Below are 16,213 nucleotides of genomic sequence, written 5' to 3'. Positions count from 1 at the left end.
TTACAGACCCTGGCCAATTCTGTGTATCTGTGGCCAGGCCTATTTGCTAATTCATTCATTCAACAAATATTTATGGAGGACTTTCAGGTACAGTTCTAGGCACTAGAGAGACAATGATGGGCAAAAAGATATGGCTTCATAGAGTGTGCAGATGTGCCTGGGAGACATACTAAATAATTTCACAAATATAAATTACAAACAATAATTTCAATGAAGAAAAAGTACAGGAGTTCACAGTCTTGTCTGGGGCATTAGGTAAAGGTTCCACAAGGAAGTGACAGTTTAACTGAGATCTGAAAATGAGTAGGAAAGGACTAGGCAAAGGGGCTGGGGTGTCAGAGACAAGAGAAGACAAACTCTTCCCAGACTGACAGAATAGCATGGGCTGATGGGAGGATGGCCGGCTGGAGTGCAGAAAGCAAGGGGAGAGAATAAGAGGAGAAAAGGCTGGAGAGGGCAATGGGTTTACAATGCGGCAGGGCCTTATAGCCATGTTCAGTATCTTGTCTTCATCCCAAGGACGGTGGGAAGGAAACCACTGGAGCATTTTAAGAAGAGTGGTATGATCTGATTTGTAATTGAGAAAATTACTCACAGGGAGTCACTAGCCACATGAGGAGACGCTGAGGGTTAGCAGGTAAAGTTGTGGTCCCAGGAGACATGAGGGTAGGGTTGGGGTGGTGGCCCTGCTCCATATGCTTGTTCCTTGACTTTTTTACTGTCCTGAGTAAAAAAAAAATCCTGCCCAGGCTCATGTGGGCAGTATGTTCTCAGCAGAAAATGGTCCTGCGAAAGGCCCAGAGGGGGGATGAAGATTAGGTTAGTCCCAGTGCCGGCCTTTAGTAGGGGATCCGGACCTGATATGTGGAAAGGAGATTAAGAGACTGCCCTTCTTTAAGCTCCACTTTTGCCATCTCCATTTCCCTTGCTCTAAGCCGAGTTGATTAAGCCCCCATCCCATCTTTACCCAGGGAAGAGCCCAGAACACCTGCTGCGGGTGTAGGATCCTCCCTGCCCCGCTGGCTTCCAGAATTTCATGGTGGGGGTACCCTGAGCCACCCACCTGGCGGTGGATGGCAAGATGTAAGGGGGCTATAAGGAGGGACATAGCCGTGCCCATCACAGATTCTGAAGACCTTGAGCTCAGACCTGAATGTGTGACCTTGGGCAAATCACTTCCTCTCCTGGGGCCTCGTTCCAGCATCTGCAAACTAAGGGTCGCCCCAAGTCCCCTCCAGCTGCGAGCGGGACTCTCAATCCCGCAGGCTGGATGCTTGCTCGCGGCACTGCGCCAAGCCCCCGGGTGGGCGTGGGGCGGGGGCACGCCAATGCCGAATCTCAAAGGGGGGGGGGTGCTCAGGAGGCGGGTGGCGACCGCGGGGCGGCGCCGGGGGGACGCCGCACACACGGCCGCGCCCCCCGCCCCTCGGCTGCGCGCCGGGCCCCGGGGGCCAAGAGGTTACGTAAGGAGCCGGGCGGCGGGAGCGGGGCGGGGCGGATACCGCCCGAGCGCGGCCGCCCAGCCCCCGGCGACCAAGACCCCGCCCGCCCGCCCGCTCGCGCCTGGTGGCGGTGGCGGCGGCGGCGGCGGCAGGCGCGCAGCCCCGCGGAATGGAGCGGCGCCGGGGCTGAGCCGGGCGCGCACGGGCTGCCGCATGTGCCGCGCGGGGAGCGGCTGCAGAGCGGGCGGAGAGCGAACACGAGAGGCCCCGTCGGAGCGGCAGCCGGAGCAGCGCCGGAGATGGGGTGAGTGAGACCGCGCCGCGCGCGCCCCGCGCGCAGCCCCAGAGGGGCTGCGGGGCCGCGGCTCGCGTCCCCCGGGCTCGGAGCCCCGAGAGCAAGCCGGCCCCTACACCCCGCGCCGGGACCCTGGAGCCAGCGAGCAGTCGGCTCCTGAGAGCCTGAGGCCGCCTGACTCCGCGCCCTCCGCCCCGGCGCGCGGACACCGGGCAGGGGCACCCTGGCCTGGGCGCGGACTTTCAGCTCCGCGCCCGTGGCCTTTCCCCTCCCAGGCAGCCCGGGCGCGGGCGCGGGGGCACCGGGCGGGGACAGGCACCCTGGCCGGCCTCCGTGCTTCGGCCATTCCGTGGTCCCCTCGCTCCGGGCGCGATCAACTCCAGGGCCTGTGTTTTGGAGTCTAAGAAGCAGTTAGTCTTTCTGCACGATTGGGTTTATTACAAACAAAATGAAAATCGAAGTTTTCCTGGAAAGGGAACACACCAAATAATAATAATCCCCAGTGTAGTAATAGTGGACTTTGAGTCTGCGTTGAGATGACTGAGGATTTGTAGGTAAGGCTTCAGTCTTTGAAACAACTGAGTTGATGCTCAGGAGAGAAGTTGAAGTACTCTGTCGTAAGTGACTAATGCTTCTGAGTATATAAAGTAATTTAAAAAGCAGAATTGATTTCTCCTTGGCGTCTCTCTGAGCAGTAGGCGCTGTGAGTCAGGGAGCCGCTGTGCTAATAACAAAATTAACTCCTTACATCTACTCACCTGATGTGAGCCCATATTGATGATGTGCTGTGCACACTCAGGGAACGGTTGCTATTCCCATTGTACAGATAAGGAAACTGAGGCCTGAAGTGGTGGGGTGATTTCTCCCAGGTTGGGCAGGCAGCTGATGAGTGTTTGTAGAAGGACGCTGAGCGCATCGGCAGAGGGGAAGCCACAGCCTGACTGTGGGCTTGGGAGTGGGGGGTGGGTAAGTGAGCCAGAGTTCCTGAGTCTCTGTGTCCCCTGCTGCTGAGCTTAGTGGCCTTCAAACAGCACTTCTCAAGACCCAAAGACTTCTGCTGGGTGGGTCTAGAGAGCTTGCTTTCCTGTATGGGATTGGTGAGGAGTGGAAAGGGGAAGGATTGTCCTGGTGGCCTGACCCAGCTCTCATGGGTCAGTGGCTTTGTTGCACCTTACTCCTTACTTTACTCCAGGTAAGTTTCTGGAGTCATTTTACCCAGTGAATTTTATCTATGTGGTCTGTAAAGTGTGTTTGGAGGAAACAGAGGGAGGCCAAGAGGAATTTTGAGAAGGGAAGTGTGATAACTCAAGACCAACATGAGCAGGTCAGTGGGGACAGAGAGGGGCCAGGAGATTTACTTAAGACATTGGTGCAGATCCATATTTCACACATACAGAAGGTGTGAGTGATTGTACCAGAGGCACCCTGGCTGGGAAACAGTTTTTCTGTAACATTTAGTTTTTCTGTAACATTTCCAGTGACCTCTTGGTCAGCGATGAAAGGGCTGCTCTTTGTGCAGTGGGAAGCTTTGAGGCTCTCAGATTTCATACTTTTAAAAAAAAATGTATGGGAAGAAGGAGTTGGCAAATGTAGGTCTCAAGATGGAAGATAAAAGGGATCTGGGTAATTTTAACACTCTCTCTCCCCCCTCCCCCCAGCCAACACAAAACCAACCCAACACACTTGCATGATCAAAAACAAATATTTAAGCTCTGTGGTTGAGATCAAATAGTTCTGTGGAAATGAAAATGTTTACTCATAAAAGCTTAAAGAAAATGTCAGAAAATAATTTTTGTTTGTAGAGAAGCAGGGAGGAGTAGCTTGGAGATTTTGTTTAAACATTGAATATGCCTTTCATGTAATTTTAACATCATCTGATAAGTGTCTATTACTCACTTCTTGTAGGTAACAGTTGGTTTGTAACTCCTACCTACTTCTGCCATTTTTAATATATCCACCTCTTCTATAATTTATGTGAACGTACAAACCATGGCTGTAAGTTGAGATGGAGCTAAGGGCTGGGTAAGCAGTTCAGACAGAGGAGGGTGGAGGGAGCCATTTTAACCGAAAATAGAACCAATGTCATCCTTTCCGAGAGTTGAGTAGGATGGAAGGGGATGAACCAAGAGAGGGCAGCCAGTAGAAAATCTTGCTGTGATCCTACAGCTTTGTCATGGCTCTACTGTCTAGACATGACCAAGATTTAAGGGAAAAATACAAAAAAAACCCTGAGTTTATCTCTTCCCCACTTAAGATGCTTTTCCTCATTCAGATGTTCACTGCTATTTCCTGCTTCTCTTCTGAGAAGTATTTTGCATTAAGTGTGTGGTTTCCCCAGTAAGTTTGTGTTCTCACTCCCCAAGGAAGCTGCTTCATACCTTCTCCCCTTCTCAGACCTCTCTCTCCTCCCCATGCACACCTTGCCTCCCTTTTCATTGACAAAATAGAGCCACAGTCCAAGGAAAAGCCTCATCTTTCTGCCCTGCTACAGTCCCGTGTGCAGCTGCTCCTGTGTTTTCCTTCCCACCTGTTGTCCTACCAGAGGCTCACCCCTCCTGGTGGACCATTCATCCCATCCGCGTTCACCTTGTCAGGGAACATTTCTTGTTCTCTCAGCTTCCTCTCTATCCAGGGTCTTTCCCATCAGTGCACAAACATGCTTTAGTTCAGTGCTGTCCAGTAGAACTTTCCACACTGATGGAAACATTCTGTATCTGCGTGGTGCAGTACCGCTGCCACCAGCCACATATGGCTCTGGGGCACTTGAAATGTGGCTAGTGCGATTGAGGACCTGATTTTTAGTTCAAGTTTAATAGCCACAAGCGGCTAGTGGCCGCCATATTGGACAGCACAGCTTTAGTGTCTCTCGTTTTACATCCCTGTCCTTCTTCTCTTCCACTTCTTTGCTCCCCTTCACCTGAAAACATCTCAAAAGAGATGTCCAAACCCACTGTCTCCATTCATTTCCTTCACCTACCATTGGTTAGCCCTTCACAGTCTACAGTCTGGCTTCTGTCCCCACCTCTTCACCAGAACTGCTGGGTCACTGATGACCTTGTCCTTGTCTTCCTCCCCTTCTCAGCAGCGGTCCTCCCCCATGGCCACTCCCTCCTCCTTCCCACCACACTCTCCTGGGTTTCCTCTTCCCTTCCTGATGGCTCCTCTTCAGTCTCGCTGCTGGTTGCTCCTCTTTCTGACCTCAGTGTGATGGGGTTGTTTAGGAACTTGTCCTGGTTCCTTTTCGCTGTCAACACTCTCTGCCTAGGTAATGTTATCCCATCCCAACCCAATCCCCCCATGGCTTTTTTTAATTTTTATTTTTAATAAATTTATTTATTTATTTATTTTTGGCTGCATTGGGTCTTCGTTGCTGCATGCAGGCTTCCTCTAGCTGTGGCGAGCAGGGGCTACTTTTCGTTGCGGTGCGCTGGCTTCTCGTTGCAGTGGCTTCTCTTGTTGCGGAGCATGGGCTCTAGGCGCTTGGGCTTCAGCAGTTGTGGCACACGGGCTCAGTAGTTGTGGCTCGCGGGCTCTAGAGTGCAGGCTCAGTAGTTGTGGTGCACGGGCTTAGTTGCTCTGCAGCATGTGGGATTTTCCCAGACCAGGGATCGAACCAGTGTCCCCTGCATTGACAGGTGGATTCTTAACCACTGCGCCACCAGGGAAGTGCCCCCATGGCTTTAAATACTATCTATATGCTGGTGACTCCCATGTTTGTACTTCTAACACAGCCCTTTCTCAGGGCTTCCTGCTCTTGTCCACGCATGGAGCTCTTGATATTCCTTCCAGATCTCTCCTTCCCTCTCTCTTCCCCATCCCAGTCCATGGGCCCACCATCCACCCACTTGTAAGAGTCGTCCTTGATTCTTCTCTCCCTTACCCCTGACATCCAGGCTGTCAGTGGGTCCCAGGGGTTCTACTTCTGGGATATTATCTGGGGTGCATTCTCCTCTCCCTAGAATCATAGCTCCTACTCTAGTCCTGGCCACTGTAGCCTCCTTCCTGGCCTAACTTCCTAACAGTCCCCCCAGCTTCCACTCTGGGGTGTCTCCAGTCCATTCTCCACATGGAAGCCCGAGTGATCGGCTTTTCAATCAGGTCACATCACTCTTTTCCTTAAACACCCTCCAGCTGACAGGCAGCTGGCTTGTGCCCCGCCTTCCCAGCCACTCTGGCCATCCCTCACTGCCTTCTGCTAACACTGGCCTCCTTTCTTTTCTTGCCCTGCCTGGGGGGGTCTTTGAACTTGCTCTTCCCACGTTCTTGCCCTGACTCTGCAAATACCTTCCTCCTTCTCATCCTTGGCATTTTGACATCAGGATCTCCTGCTCAGGGAACTTTCCTGACCAGCCCTGTTACATGCTGACAGTAACCATACTTTGTTCCCACAGTTGCTCACCACAGCACACCTGCTGTCGTTTGGGTTCTACCTACTTGTTTATCATCTGCCTTCCCCAATAGCGTCCTGAGAGGATAGGGTCTTCTGTTTTTCACCAGTGAATCCCAACAGCTAGCACAGTGTCTAGCACCTAATAGGCCCCCAATAAACTTTTTGATTGAGTTAATGCTTGAATGTGGTGGGCAGCCTTGCTTGGATGCTGGCCTGGAAGTTGTGATAAGTTTTGGATTACCTTTTATATAGCACGCTAAATTGAGAGTTGCAAGGGCCAAGAGAGAAAGAAATCACATTTGGATGCAGTTTTCTTTTAATGCTAAAGCAAGCCATTTAGCTTTTATTGTGACTTCGGTTAATTTTCAGGCTGTTGGCTCTCACCCGAGCATTGGGGTTGTAAATTACCCTTTTACCCGCCTGCAGAAGGCTAATAGAAAAGCCATCTTGTCTGCTGTTATGACTTGTGGATGATTTTGTCAGTGTTTACAAACAAGATCTACTGTATTTCTGTCTGGCTTCAGTTTACACTCATTTGTTTTGTTCAGCCAAGATTATGTTGCAATGTAACAATCTTGGTTATCTAACACTGTGGGCCTTCTTTTGGTAATCTATACCGATTAGCTTTCTTCTGATGACCATTCCTTCTCCTTTCATTTTCCACTCCCTCTGAATCACACCTAATTACATAGTTCCTACAAATTACAGACTTTTCTTTGGGGTTTGTGTTGACTAAAATAGATAACAGTCTCTCAGATATATTGAGGAAACTTGTCTTCTCTTGGTCCTGTTGTGGGGTTTTTTGTTTTGTTTTTTAATTTATTTTTGGCTGTGCAGCGCGGCTTTGGGATCTTAGTTCCCCTACCGGGACCATGGCAGTGGAATGCGTAGTCCTAACCCCTGGACCACCAGGGAAGTCCCCTGTTGTGGGTATTTTAAGCTTTCTGAGGTTCACTCAGTCTCTTCATCTGTAAGGCAATTGGAGAGTCTACTGGGGATCCGGGATGAGCAAACCTACTAGTTAGTTCCTGCCCTTGTGGAGTTTTGAGGGAGAGGAGACAAGCCACATATACAAGTACCAGCTTTATGTGTGAGTTTCAACAAACTGTTGTAATCCATAGGGTGTCAGAGGAACTATCTGGGGAACTTAGGAAAGATGCCCCAGTGCACTATGGAGAGATGCTTAGAGAGACCATTAGCATTCAGGATCACCCTCATTATTTAGAAGCCCTTAGCATCACCCTGAGTGTCAGAGATGGAAAAATACACAGTACTTGGCACGGGGTAGACACTAAGTAGATATGTACTGAATGAATGAGTGAATAGGAATAAATGAATACTCACTTTGGGTTGACTTTCACTTTGGGAAGATGCCATCATTCTTGTTGGAAACAGTCCTGAAACAACTGGCCTTGAAGGTTTTAGAATGGAATTGAGGGCACATTTGCTGCTTGTGCACAGTCCCCTGAAGGAAGACCCAGAGCAGAGCAGGTGGTTTGCTTTTGTCTGATGGACTCAATGATTTGTGTAAATTACTAGGTTTCTTTTCTGTAATGGCTCCTGGGGAACTTAAGAGACAGATGTGTGGTCCCCCTTAGCAAATTTATCAGACCTCATCCTTTACCTTTATTCCTCATTCAGTTGTATGGCCCTGCCCTTGTTTTACCTTCACCCTTTTTCATCTACCACTTTTTTTTTTTTTAACAAAATGTAAATAGCTTTGCTTTTTTCTAATTATAAAAATGTTACATGTTCATACTAAAAAATAACAGCATAAAAGAGGAAGTGAAAATTACTTCTCATCCCACATTGCAGGGATAACCTCCATCAGCAATCGTATGTCTGTCTTTGCAGACTTTTCCATGTATTGGAATATATATGTCTCCGTGTCTAGATCTATGTCTACATAAAACAAGTATATTTTTATCTAAATGGAGTCATATCATACATCTGTTTTGTAACATAAGTTTTTCAACCTGAAATACCTTGAATGGACATCTTTCCATGCCAATCACTATAAATATACATCATCATTTAAATCCAAACCTACTTGGATTTGTCATTTTGCTGAATTTTATACATCTTTGCAAACCTGCTTAAGTCCTTTCTAGAACAAGGCAGGGTATAATTTAAAAAATAAAAACGACATTTTGATAATCTTTTAAAGCAATTGTTTGCTTTAAATGAATTACTGAAGGAAAGAAATGGTAGAGGAAACCAGGATCACAATTAACGTTGGGTAATTTGTGGTGACTGTGTAATTTTGAGTGAGTCACTGCTCCTTAGTGAATCTTGGTAAGAACACCAAGGATTCGTCGTTGTTGCTAAGGGTGTTGGTGGACCAGGACCCAGCTGCTCAAACTGTTTCTGCTTGTTTGGAAATATCAGGGCAGAGTAATTCTGCTTTAAGACCTGGAGGAGAAGGCTCTCTACAAGCAGAAAGCACCCGTGCCCACCCCTTTGCCCCTTCTGCTGCAAAGCCCTTTGTCTGGTGGGCATCAGGCCCCTCCTGCAGAGAGGCTTCCCTTGGCGAGGGGATTGGCAGGGACATACATACAGGAGGGACGGTTCAGTCCCTGCTTCAGTTGTCAGGCAATTAAAAAAAAACACCTGGGTAAATCCTGTGATATGTTACTCAGCCAGCATTGGCGTCTAAAACCTTTGGAGAAAGACTTCCTTTTGGCATATGGAGTGGGGATGGGATCTCCTTTTCCCTTTGAAAAGAAAAACTTCCTTCACCTTTGTCAGACGAAAGTGAACAGCAGCCCCCAAACAGATTTACAATAGAGAAAAAGCATTTTTCAGAATATTAGAACTCTCAGGTGTACCAGGTCCTGACCTTGCGGATCTTGAGGGTTAGACTTTGTTTTTTTTCTAGCATGAAAATAAATTAAGCAAAAAGCAGCCTCGAGAGGAATTGGGGCAAAGAGCTTCTAATCTGCATGGGTTTGGAGACGCTGGTCCCCAAGCCCCGTGTGTTCTGTGTCTACACTTACAGGTATTGCTCACGCAGGCTGCCCCCGAGTCGTATTTATAGGCTTGGAGGCACGCGCTGGCAGCAGGAGCCGGTGTCCTAGCGGGTGTGCGTTGTGTGGGAACAGTGTCAGGTTGGAAACCTCTGCTGAATGTACGATGAAGCCTCCAGAAGTTCTGCCGCCGGGTGCTGTTAGTCATATGGTATCATTCTGGTAGAATTTATTTAAATTATATTTCAAATTAGCTTGTTAGAATAAAAATACGCGTGTGGGGAACACATTTAGACATTTGTCAACGACTAGAGATTTTTTTCTTTTTAAACAATTTTATTCACAAGCCTGGTTGATTGTCTTCGTCTTCTTCTTCTTCTGAGGAATTGGGGACCATGGCGCCCCCTCACCCCATGCAGAAAAGCTTAGGATGAGGCATCGCCACCAGCCAAAGCAGTTAGCTTGAGAGCTGTGCAGTAAGAGACCCTTTAGTACCCAGGTGCCTCCCAGCCGAGTTGAGGCTGAGTCCCAGCTACCAGAGGGGCTCTGACAGTCCCTCTTTTGTTGCCTTGTCCTGGGCAGATCTTGGTCCAGATCACCAGTGAGGGGCAGAACCGCCCAGCCAGCCCTTTGTCCTCCTTCCTCCCTTTGTGCTCTGGGGGAAATCTTGTCTGTGGGTTATGGGGTAGGGGTTGTCCATAGGGATCCAATTAATGAGGAATATTGTAGACCCTGCTGCCCAGGCATTGGATCCCTTTTGGGATTTTTAATTGGGAAAGCTTTTAATTGGGGTTGTTCAGATAAATGGAGAACAGGAGAGTTGTTTCTCCCGGGGGGGTGGGTGATGGAGAAAAGGTCCTCCTGGGGAAGAGGAATGGAGTCTGTGTCAGGAGGCTCCAAAAGGCAGGAAAAGGAGCTCCCGGTGGAGGCGGCATCGAGGCTGATTTCAGGTCATGGGTCTGAGGATGAGCTCTCTAACCCCTCCGAGTGGACTGAAGATAAAACTGGCTGTCTCAGCAAGATGAGTCCATTGTCACGGAAGGCCACCTGTCAGGAGGGCTCAGGGGGGCTCAGTACAGACCCCAGCCCCCCTGGTTGGCTGTGTGAGCTTGGACAAGTCATTTTCTCTCTCTAAGCTTCACTGTCTTCAGCTGTTAAAGGACGGAGACGATTAATGAGAAAAATGTGTGTAAGGCACTTAGCACAACGTCTCACACATAAATATTTCATCAGTGGTGGCCAACTTCACCGTGATCATCATGATCATTTCTGTTTTGGGTAGGAGGTTGGCAGGTGTACTCCTCAAGGTACTCCTGAGGTACCTTCTGGAGTACATGGTTGGGAATGGTCCATTCTTCATCTTTAATCCTCTTGGGCGCTCCCCGAGTCCTCAGCTGCTGGCCAGTCCTGAGTACTGCCAAGGTTGGTTCCCTGTCATTGGGTGACCCAGAGAATATGCGGTTTGCCTTCTGAAGCTCTCGTTCATATCACTAAGCCTCTCCAGTCGCGTGGGTGGAGGAATGTTACCAGCCAGAGGACAAGGAAGATTAGGAAGCTGACCCACCCATCCCAACAAGAAAGCCAGTCTACCAACCAGTTGCTTTCATGGGGAGGTGCAAGTGTGGACAAAAAAACCAAGGAGTTCTCCCCATTGTGGGCATCAGACTAGGGATTTGTGTTGCTGGTTAGGGAACCCTTCATTGTATATTCATTCTCTTATTCCTTCAAGGAATCGTGGCCGTCTACCTTGTGTCAGGCACTGTTGTAGGTGCTGGGAACAAACACAGTGATGAACAGCCATGGTCCCATGATGCTTGCAGTCTAGTGGGGCGGTGGACATCAACCAAACATTACCTAGTGGACTAACATGGGAGGGATATGGGACCAGGGATACGAGGCCATGTGGACTAGACAGTAGTTGGTTTCAGAGGCTCATATCTCTGATTCCCACCCACTTATATGGATCTGAACTCCTTTCTCATCACCCTTCATCTGTTCATCAGCTCCTGTAGCTTTCTTTTTTATAATTAAAAAAAATTTTTTTAATTAATTAATTTTATTTTTGGCTGCATTGGGTCTTTGTAGCTGCGCGCGGGCTTTCTATAGCTGCAGCGAGTGGGGGCTACTCTTCGTTGCAGTGCATGAGCTTCTCATTGAAGTGGCTTCTCTTGTTGCGGAGCACGGGCTCTAGGCACGCGGGCTTCAGTAGTTGTGGCTTGCAGGCTCTAGAGCACAGGCTCAGTAGTTGTGGCACACAGGCTTAGCTGCTCTGCGGCATGTGGGATCTTCCCGACCAGGGCTTGAACCTGTGTCCCCTGCATTTGCAGGCGGGTTCTTAACCACTGTGCCACCAGAGAAGCCCACCCTGTAGCTTTCTTGACTCTTTGACCAATGGCCATCCCCTAGCTCTTGAGCACCTTCTCTGGGCCAGGCTCCAGGAGGACAGAGGCTGTTAGAACAGGGTCCCTGCCCTGCTGAGGCAGATGGATGGTGGGCAGCTAATTAGGGCAATGAGATAAGCCCTTGTATTGAAATATGGACAAGGATGAAATGCTTAACTCTGCAAGAAGTTAGACAAAGCTTCTCGAAGGAGATGACCTTGGAACTGAGTCTTGAAGGATGAGTAGGAGTTTCCCAGGCAGACAGAAAGGCAGAGCAAGGCGAAGCATTTAGATGGAGAGAGCTTCCCATAGGAGGCAGTGGAGTATGGAGGTCCAGGACAGAAACCTTGTACTCAGGCCTGGCTTGGCCATTCTCTGGCTGTATGACTTGGAGCAAGATACTGACCTTCTTTGACCTTCAGTTTCCTCATCTGTGAAATGGGAATGATAATAGTACCAACGTCATAGTGTGGTTGTGAGGATTAAATGAAATACACATTGTGATGTGCGTTAGCTGTTAGTAGTGGGCAGGGAGGTGAGAAAGAATGTGAAGTACATGGTGAGTGTGGAGAAGGGGTCAGGAAGGTATAGACATGAAGGAAAGGCCTTTGTGCCAAGTGGTTGGGTCTTCATCCTGTGGGTGGCAGGGAGCCAGCCATGGGTGAGGCTGGAGGTGGGGGGAGCAGTTAGTCTTGGTACCAGAGAATGAGGCCTGACTCCCAGGGCAGTGGCAGGCAGTGGGCTCAGAGAGGAAGAGGTGACTTGGGGTAGGAGGCAGAACCATGCTGTATCCCATGGAATTGGACTTCAGTCTATACATAATGAGGGAACACTTTCAGTTTTGAAGAGAAGAATGTTACTTGCATTAGGAAAATTATTCCAGAGATGGTAATGAAGGGTTGCATAGAAAGTTAAGAGATTAGAGGAAAGAGACCTCATAGGAGCTAGCCACAGTCCAGGCAAGAAATGTTGAGAGCAGAAAGCAGATATGGCACAGACTTATGTAATGTAAACCTTGCCCTGTTCTGTTCTAGATCTGAGGCAGCTTCTAGGAATGTACATAATACAATAAAATAGAAAAATATATGCAAGACACCTTGCTGGAGGTGAGAGGTAGAAAGCTTGAACGTCTTTCCTATAGAGTCGCTAAGTTAGGACACAAATTAAACTATTATTTAATGAGAACTTAGTGGGTTGGAGTTACCATGCAGAGTGTGTCTATATAATATCTCATTTAATCCTCACAACAACCCTCACTTTCATAGTTGGAGACACTGGGCTTGAGAGATTAGTAATCTGTTCAAGCTCCCAGCCAGGATGTGGCAGAGTTGGAAACCAAGTTCAAGCCTGTTTGAGAGCAGAATCCATGTTCTTAAGATGCACTTTCTGGAGGCCAGAGACGCCCTGAGAGTCACGTGGGAGGTGGACCCACGGCTCTTGATTGTTGAAATGAGAGAAAGGGAGAGGCAGAGTTGCCAGCAATTCGGATATTTCTAGACTGTATGGCTGAGTGGATGGTGGTGCCATTAACCAAGATTGGGAACACAAGAGGAGGTGCAGTTTTGGGGAGGGAATTGATGAGAGTTTAGTCTGGGGTGATTATGGTGAATTTCCACTTGTAGTGGGTCATGTGGAGTGGCCTCTATCGGTAGAAATTCAGCTCTAGCACTTAGCAATTAGGATAGAATCAGAGGTACAGATTTGAGAGCCATCACCTCTGAGATGGATTTGATCAGCCAAGGAGAGAGTGGGTCAAGAAAGTGAAGATGGAACTCTGGGAAAGGATGACAGTTGAAGAGAAGGAAAAGAAGCCAGTGGGTGAGTCTTAGAGGTGATGACATTGGAGGAAGGCTGGAGGAGAGAGGTATCGCGGAAGCCAGGGGAGAGGAGGCTGAAAAGGGAGGTGTCCTCAACAGGAGTGAAGACCTCAGAAAGCTGGGTGGGGACCCAAGGTGCATGCTGCTAAATACCACTGTGAGGGTGGGAGTGTTAGGGCACTGATGGATTTTAAGAGCAGCTTCAGCCAAGTGTGAAGGCATAAATCCATCTGCAGTGATTTAAGGAGTGAGCGTGTGGTAGGGGAATAGAGAAGTCTGGCTGAAGATGAAGGTGAGTTTGAGGGTGAGTCAGGGTAGAAGGAAGACTGATTTTTATTTCATAAGTTGAGCATGTTGGAAGTCTGAGGAGGAAAGGAAAGGAGGAGGTTGAAGGCATTAGAGAAAGATGAGAGGCAGTGAGGTTGGCACAGTGAGGTTGGAGGCAGGAGGGAACTAGAACAAGAGCTTTCGGCTGGGAGGGTCATCCTTAGAGACCAGGCAAGGTGCAGGTATGGAGGCATTTTGAGGCTGTGGTGGAAAGGGGAATGAGGGAGCTGGGTCTACTGGCTTTTTTTTTTTTTTTTTTTTTTTTTTAATTTTATTTGTTTTTGGCTGCGTTGGGTCTTCGTTGCTGTGCACGGGCTTTCTCTAGTTGCGGCGAGTAGGGGCTACTCTTCGTTGCGGTGCACGGGCTTCTCATTGCGGTGGCTTCTCTTGCCGCAGAGCACGGGCTCTAGGCGCGCGGGCTTCAGTAGTTGTGGCATGTGGGCTCAGTAGTTGTGGCACATGGGCCCTAGAGCGTGTGGGCTTCAGTAGTTGCAGTGCAAGGGCTTAGTTGCTCCACGGCATGTGGGATCTTCCCGGACCAGGGCTTGAACCCGTGTCCCCTGCCTTGGCAGGCGGATTCTTAACCACTGCGCCACCAGGGAAGTCCCAACTGGCTTTTCCTTCTCAGTGTGAGCTAAGGAATTGATCTGAGAACCAGGCGGTAGATCGGGAAGAGAGGAAATGCTTTGGTACAGCTGGTTGTTGGGGGTGGGGCAGGGAGTTAGCTGGGGCAAATACAGATTTGTGAGCAACCTGAGGGACTAGTTGGAGATTCAGGAATGTGAGTTTGCAAAGGTGCCAGTCACCACAGCTAGACTACTTGCCAACATCCAAGAGACCTGGGGGTAGGAGCAGAGGCCAGCAGTCCCAGACCCAGATGATGGGCAGTCAGAGACGGCCACCCTGGTTGGATTCCAGGTGCTTTGCTGGCCACCCTGGTTGGATTCCAGGTGCTTTGCTGTCCGCAGCTGTCGGGGATGCCGCGTGGGAGGAGGGGAGAGCCTGCTTCATCCCCATCAGTCCCCTTTTTGCTTTCGCGTCTCTGAGTAGCCAGTCACTGTTCTGTTGTTAATAATTTTTCCAGACCTTTTCTAAAAAATGCATTAAAGTTCTTGCCAGCGTGACCTCTTTGAGTAATGAGATCTGTAAGTTTATTAACCTCTGTGAGAAGTGGATTTCCTTGCTCCATGGGAGCAGATAATCTCTTGGAGGGAATGAACATTAATGTGGTGACCCGGAGGGTCAGCTCGACACCTGAGGGCAGAGGCAGGGTGGGGATGGCTTATCTGTGCCCTCTCCCCCACCATCTGATGTAGGGCGTGTCCCATGGAAGATGGACTGAGTGCTTCTGCACAGCGCTGTCTCCTTGACCTCACTCTGAGTCTTGCAGTGGCCCAAAGCTGAGATGGTAAGAAAAACCAGACCATAACAAAACCTCATTTCTTTTGATGAGTCTGATTCTCTAAGTATGAGAAGGGGAAGGGAGGGCATGGGAACACTGAGTCTTATGCAGACAAGAATATCTAGACTATGGGTCATTTCACAGGGCGCCCAGCTAAGTAGAAATGATTCATGACTTCGTCTTCTTTAGTTTGGCATTTCAAGCCTGCTCTAACCTAGCCTGACCTACCTGTCTTCTGTGTACCTGAATACTTGGCCCATGCCCCTCTGTATTGTTTATCACATAAAACATTTGATTATAAGACAATGGGTTTTTTTGTTTGTTTGTTTGTTTTTGTCTGCGCCTTGTGGCATGCGAGATCTTAGTTCCCTGACCAGGGATCACACCTGCGCCCCCTGCATTGGAAGCACAGAGTCTTAACTACTGGACCGCCAGGGAAGTCCCTATAATACAATGTTATATCAACATAATATCATAATCTGCTTCCCCCCAACCCTTGCCAATCGGACCAGCACAGTCCAATAGAAATATGAAGGCCACATATGTAATTTTACATGTTCTATTGTCCATTTAAAAAAAAGGCAAAAGAAACAGGTGAAATAAATTTTAATGTATTTTAAACACATATATCCAAAATATTATCATTTTTACATTTAATGATTTAAATCAGACATGGTTCCTCTTATTCCCATGGAATTTACATTCTAGTGAGGGAGACAGATTCCGCCTGGCTCTGCCCACTCCCAGCCCTCGCCTCCCCCCAACAACAACAAAAAAACCTCTTAAAAGCATCCACAAATAAAGTAACTGCAAGTCATGCTCAGTGCCATGAGAGAGAGAAGCAAGGGCTGAGACTGACTTTAGAATGTATGTTTATGAGCTGCCTCTGAAGAGGTGACATTTAAGCTGCTATACATCACGTGAAGAACAGGAGCAGCCCATTCTAGGTGGAGGAGCAGGTGTGAAGACCCAGCGTGGGAAGGAGCTGCCCAGAATGTTTGAGAAATTGAAATCAGACCTGTGGGGCTGGCTGGCAGCAAGTGAGGGGAGGGCGCCCAGTCTGAGGTTGGAGAGAAGTAGGAAGGGATGAAGGTGGACGGGACCTCATAGGCTGTGGCATGGCCTGTGGTTTTTATTTGAGATGCCATGAGATTGGATAAGACTGAAGGTTTTTTAAAAATTTATTTTTTGGC

General features: G+C 48.8%; 1 protein-coding gene across 6 annotated transcripts in view; it reads left to right on the top strand.

The window, feature by feature from the left end:
• Positions 1–1,255: 1,255 nt before the first annotated feature.
• Positions 1,256–16,213, top strand: part of HOMER2 (homer scaffold protein 2) — a 96,756-nt gene continuing 81,798 nt past the window's right edge. The window contains exon 1 of one of the 6 annotated variants that reach the window (XM_082448748.1): positions 1,256–1,746. In XM_082448748.1, coding sequence (XP_082304874.1) covers positions 1,271–1,746 — 476 coding nt within the window. In that variant the 5' untranslated portion in view covers positions 1,256–1,270. The remainder of the gene's footprint in view (positions 1,747–16,213) is intronic. The other 5 variants (XM_082448747.1, XM_082448745.1, XM_082448742.1 and 2 more) reach the window with 5 other exon arrangements.

Source organism: Balaenoptera physalus, assembly GCF_965194825.1.
Source record: "Balaenoptera physalus genome assembly, chromosome: 2".
Classification (NCBI taxonomy): Eukaryota; Metazoa; Chordata; class Mammalia; order Artiodactyla; family Balaenopteridae; genus Balaenoptera; species Balaenoptera physalus.
Note: the sequence above shows the minus strand (reverse complement) of the source record. Positions and strands in the feature narration are given on the sequence as shown.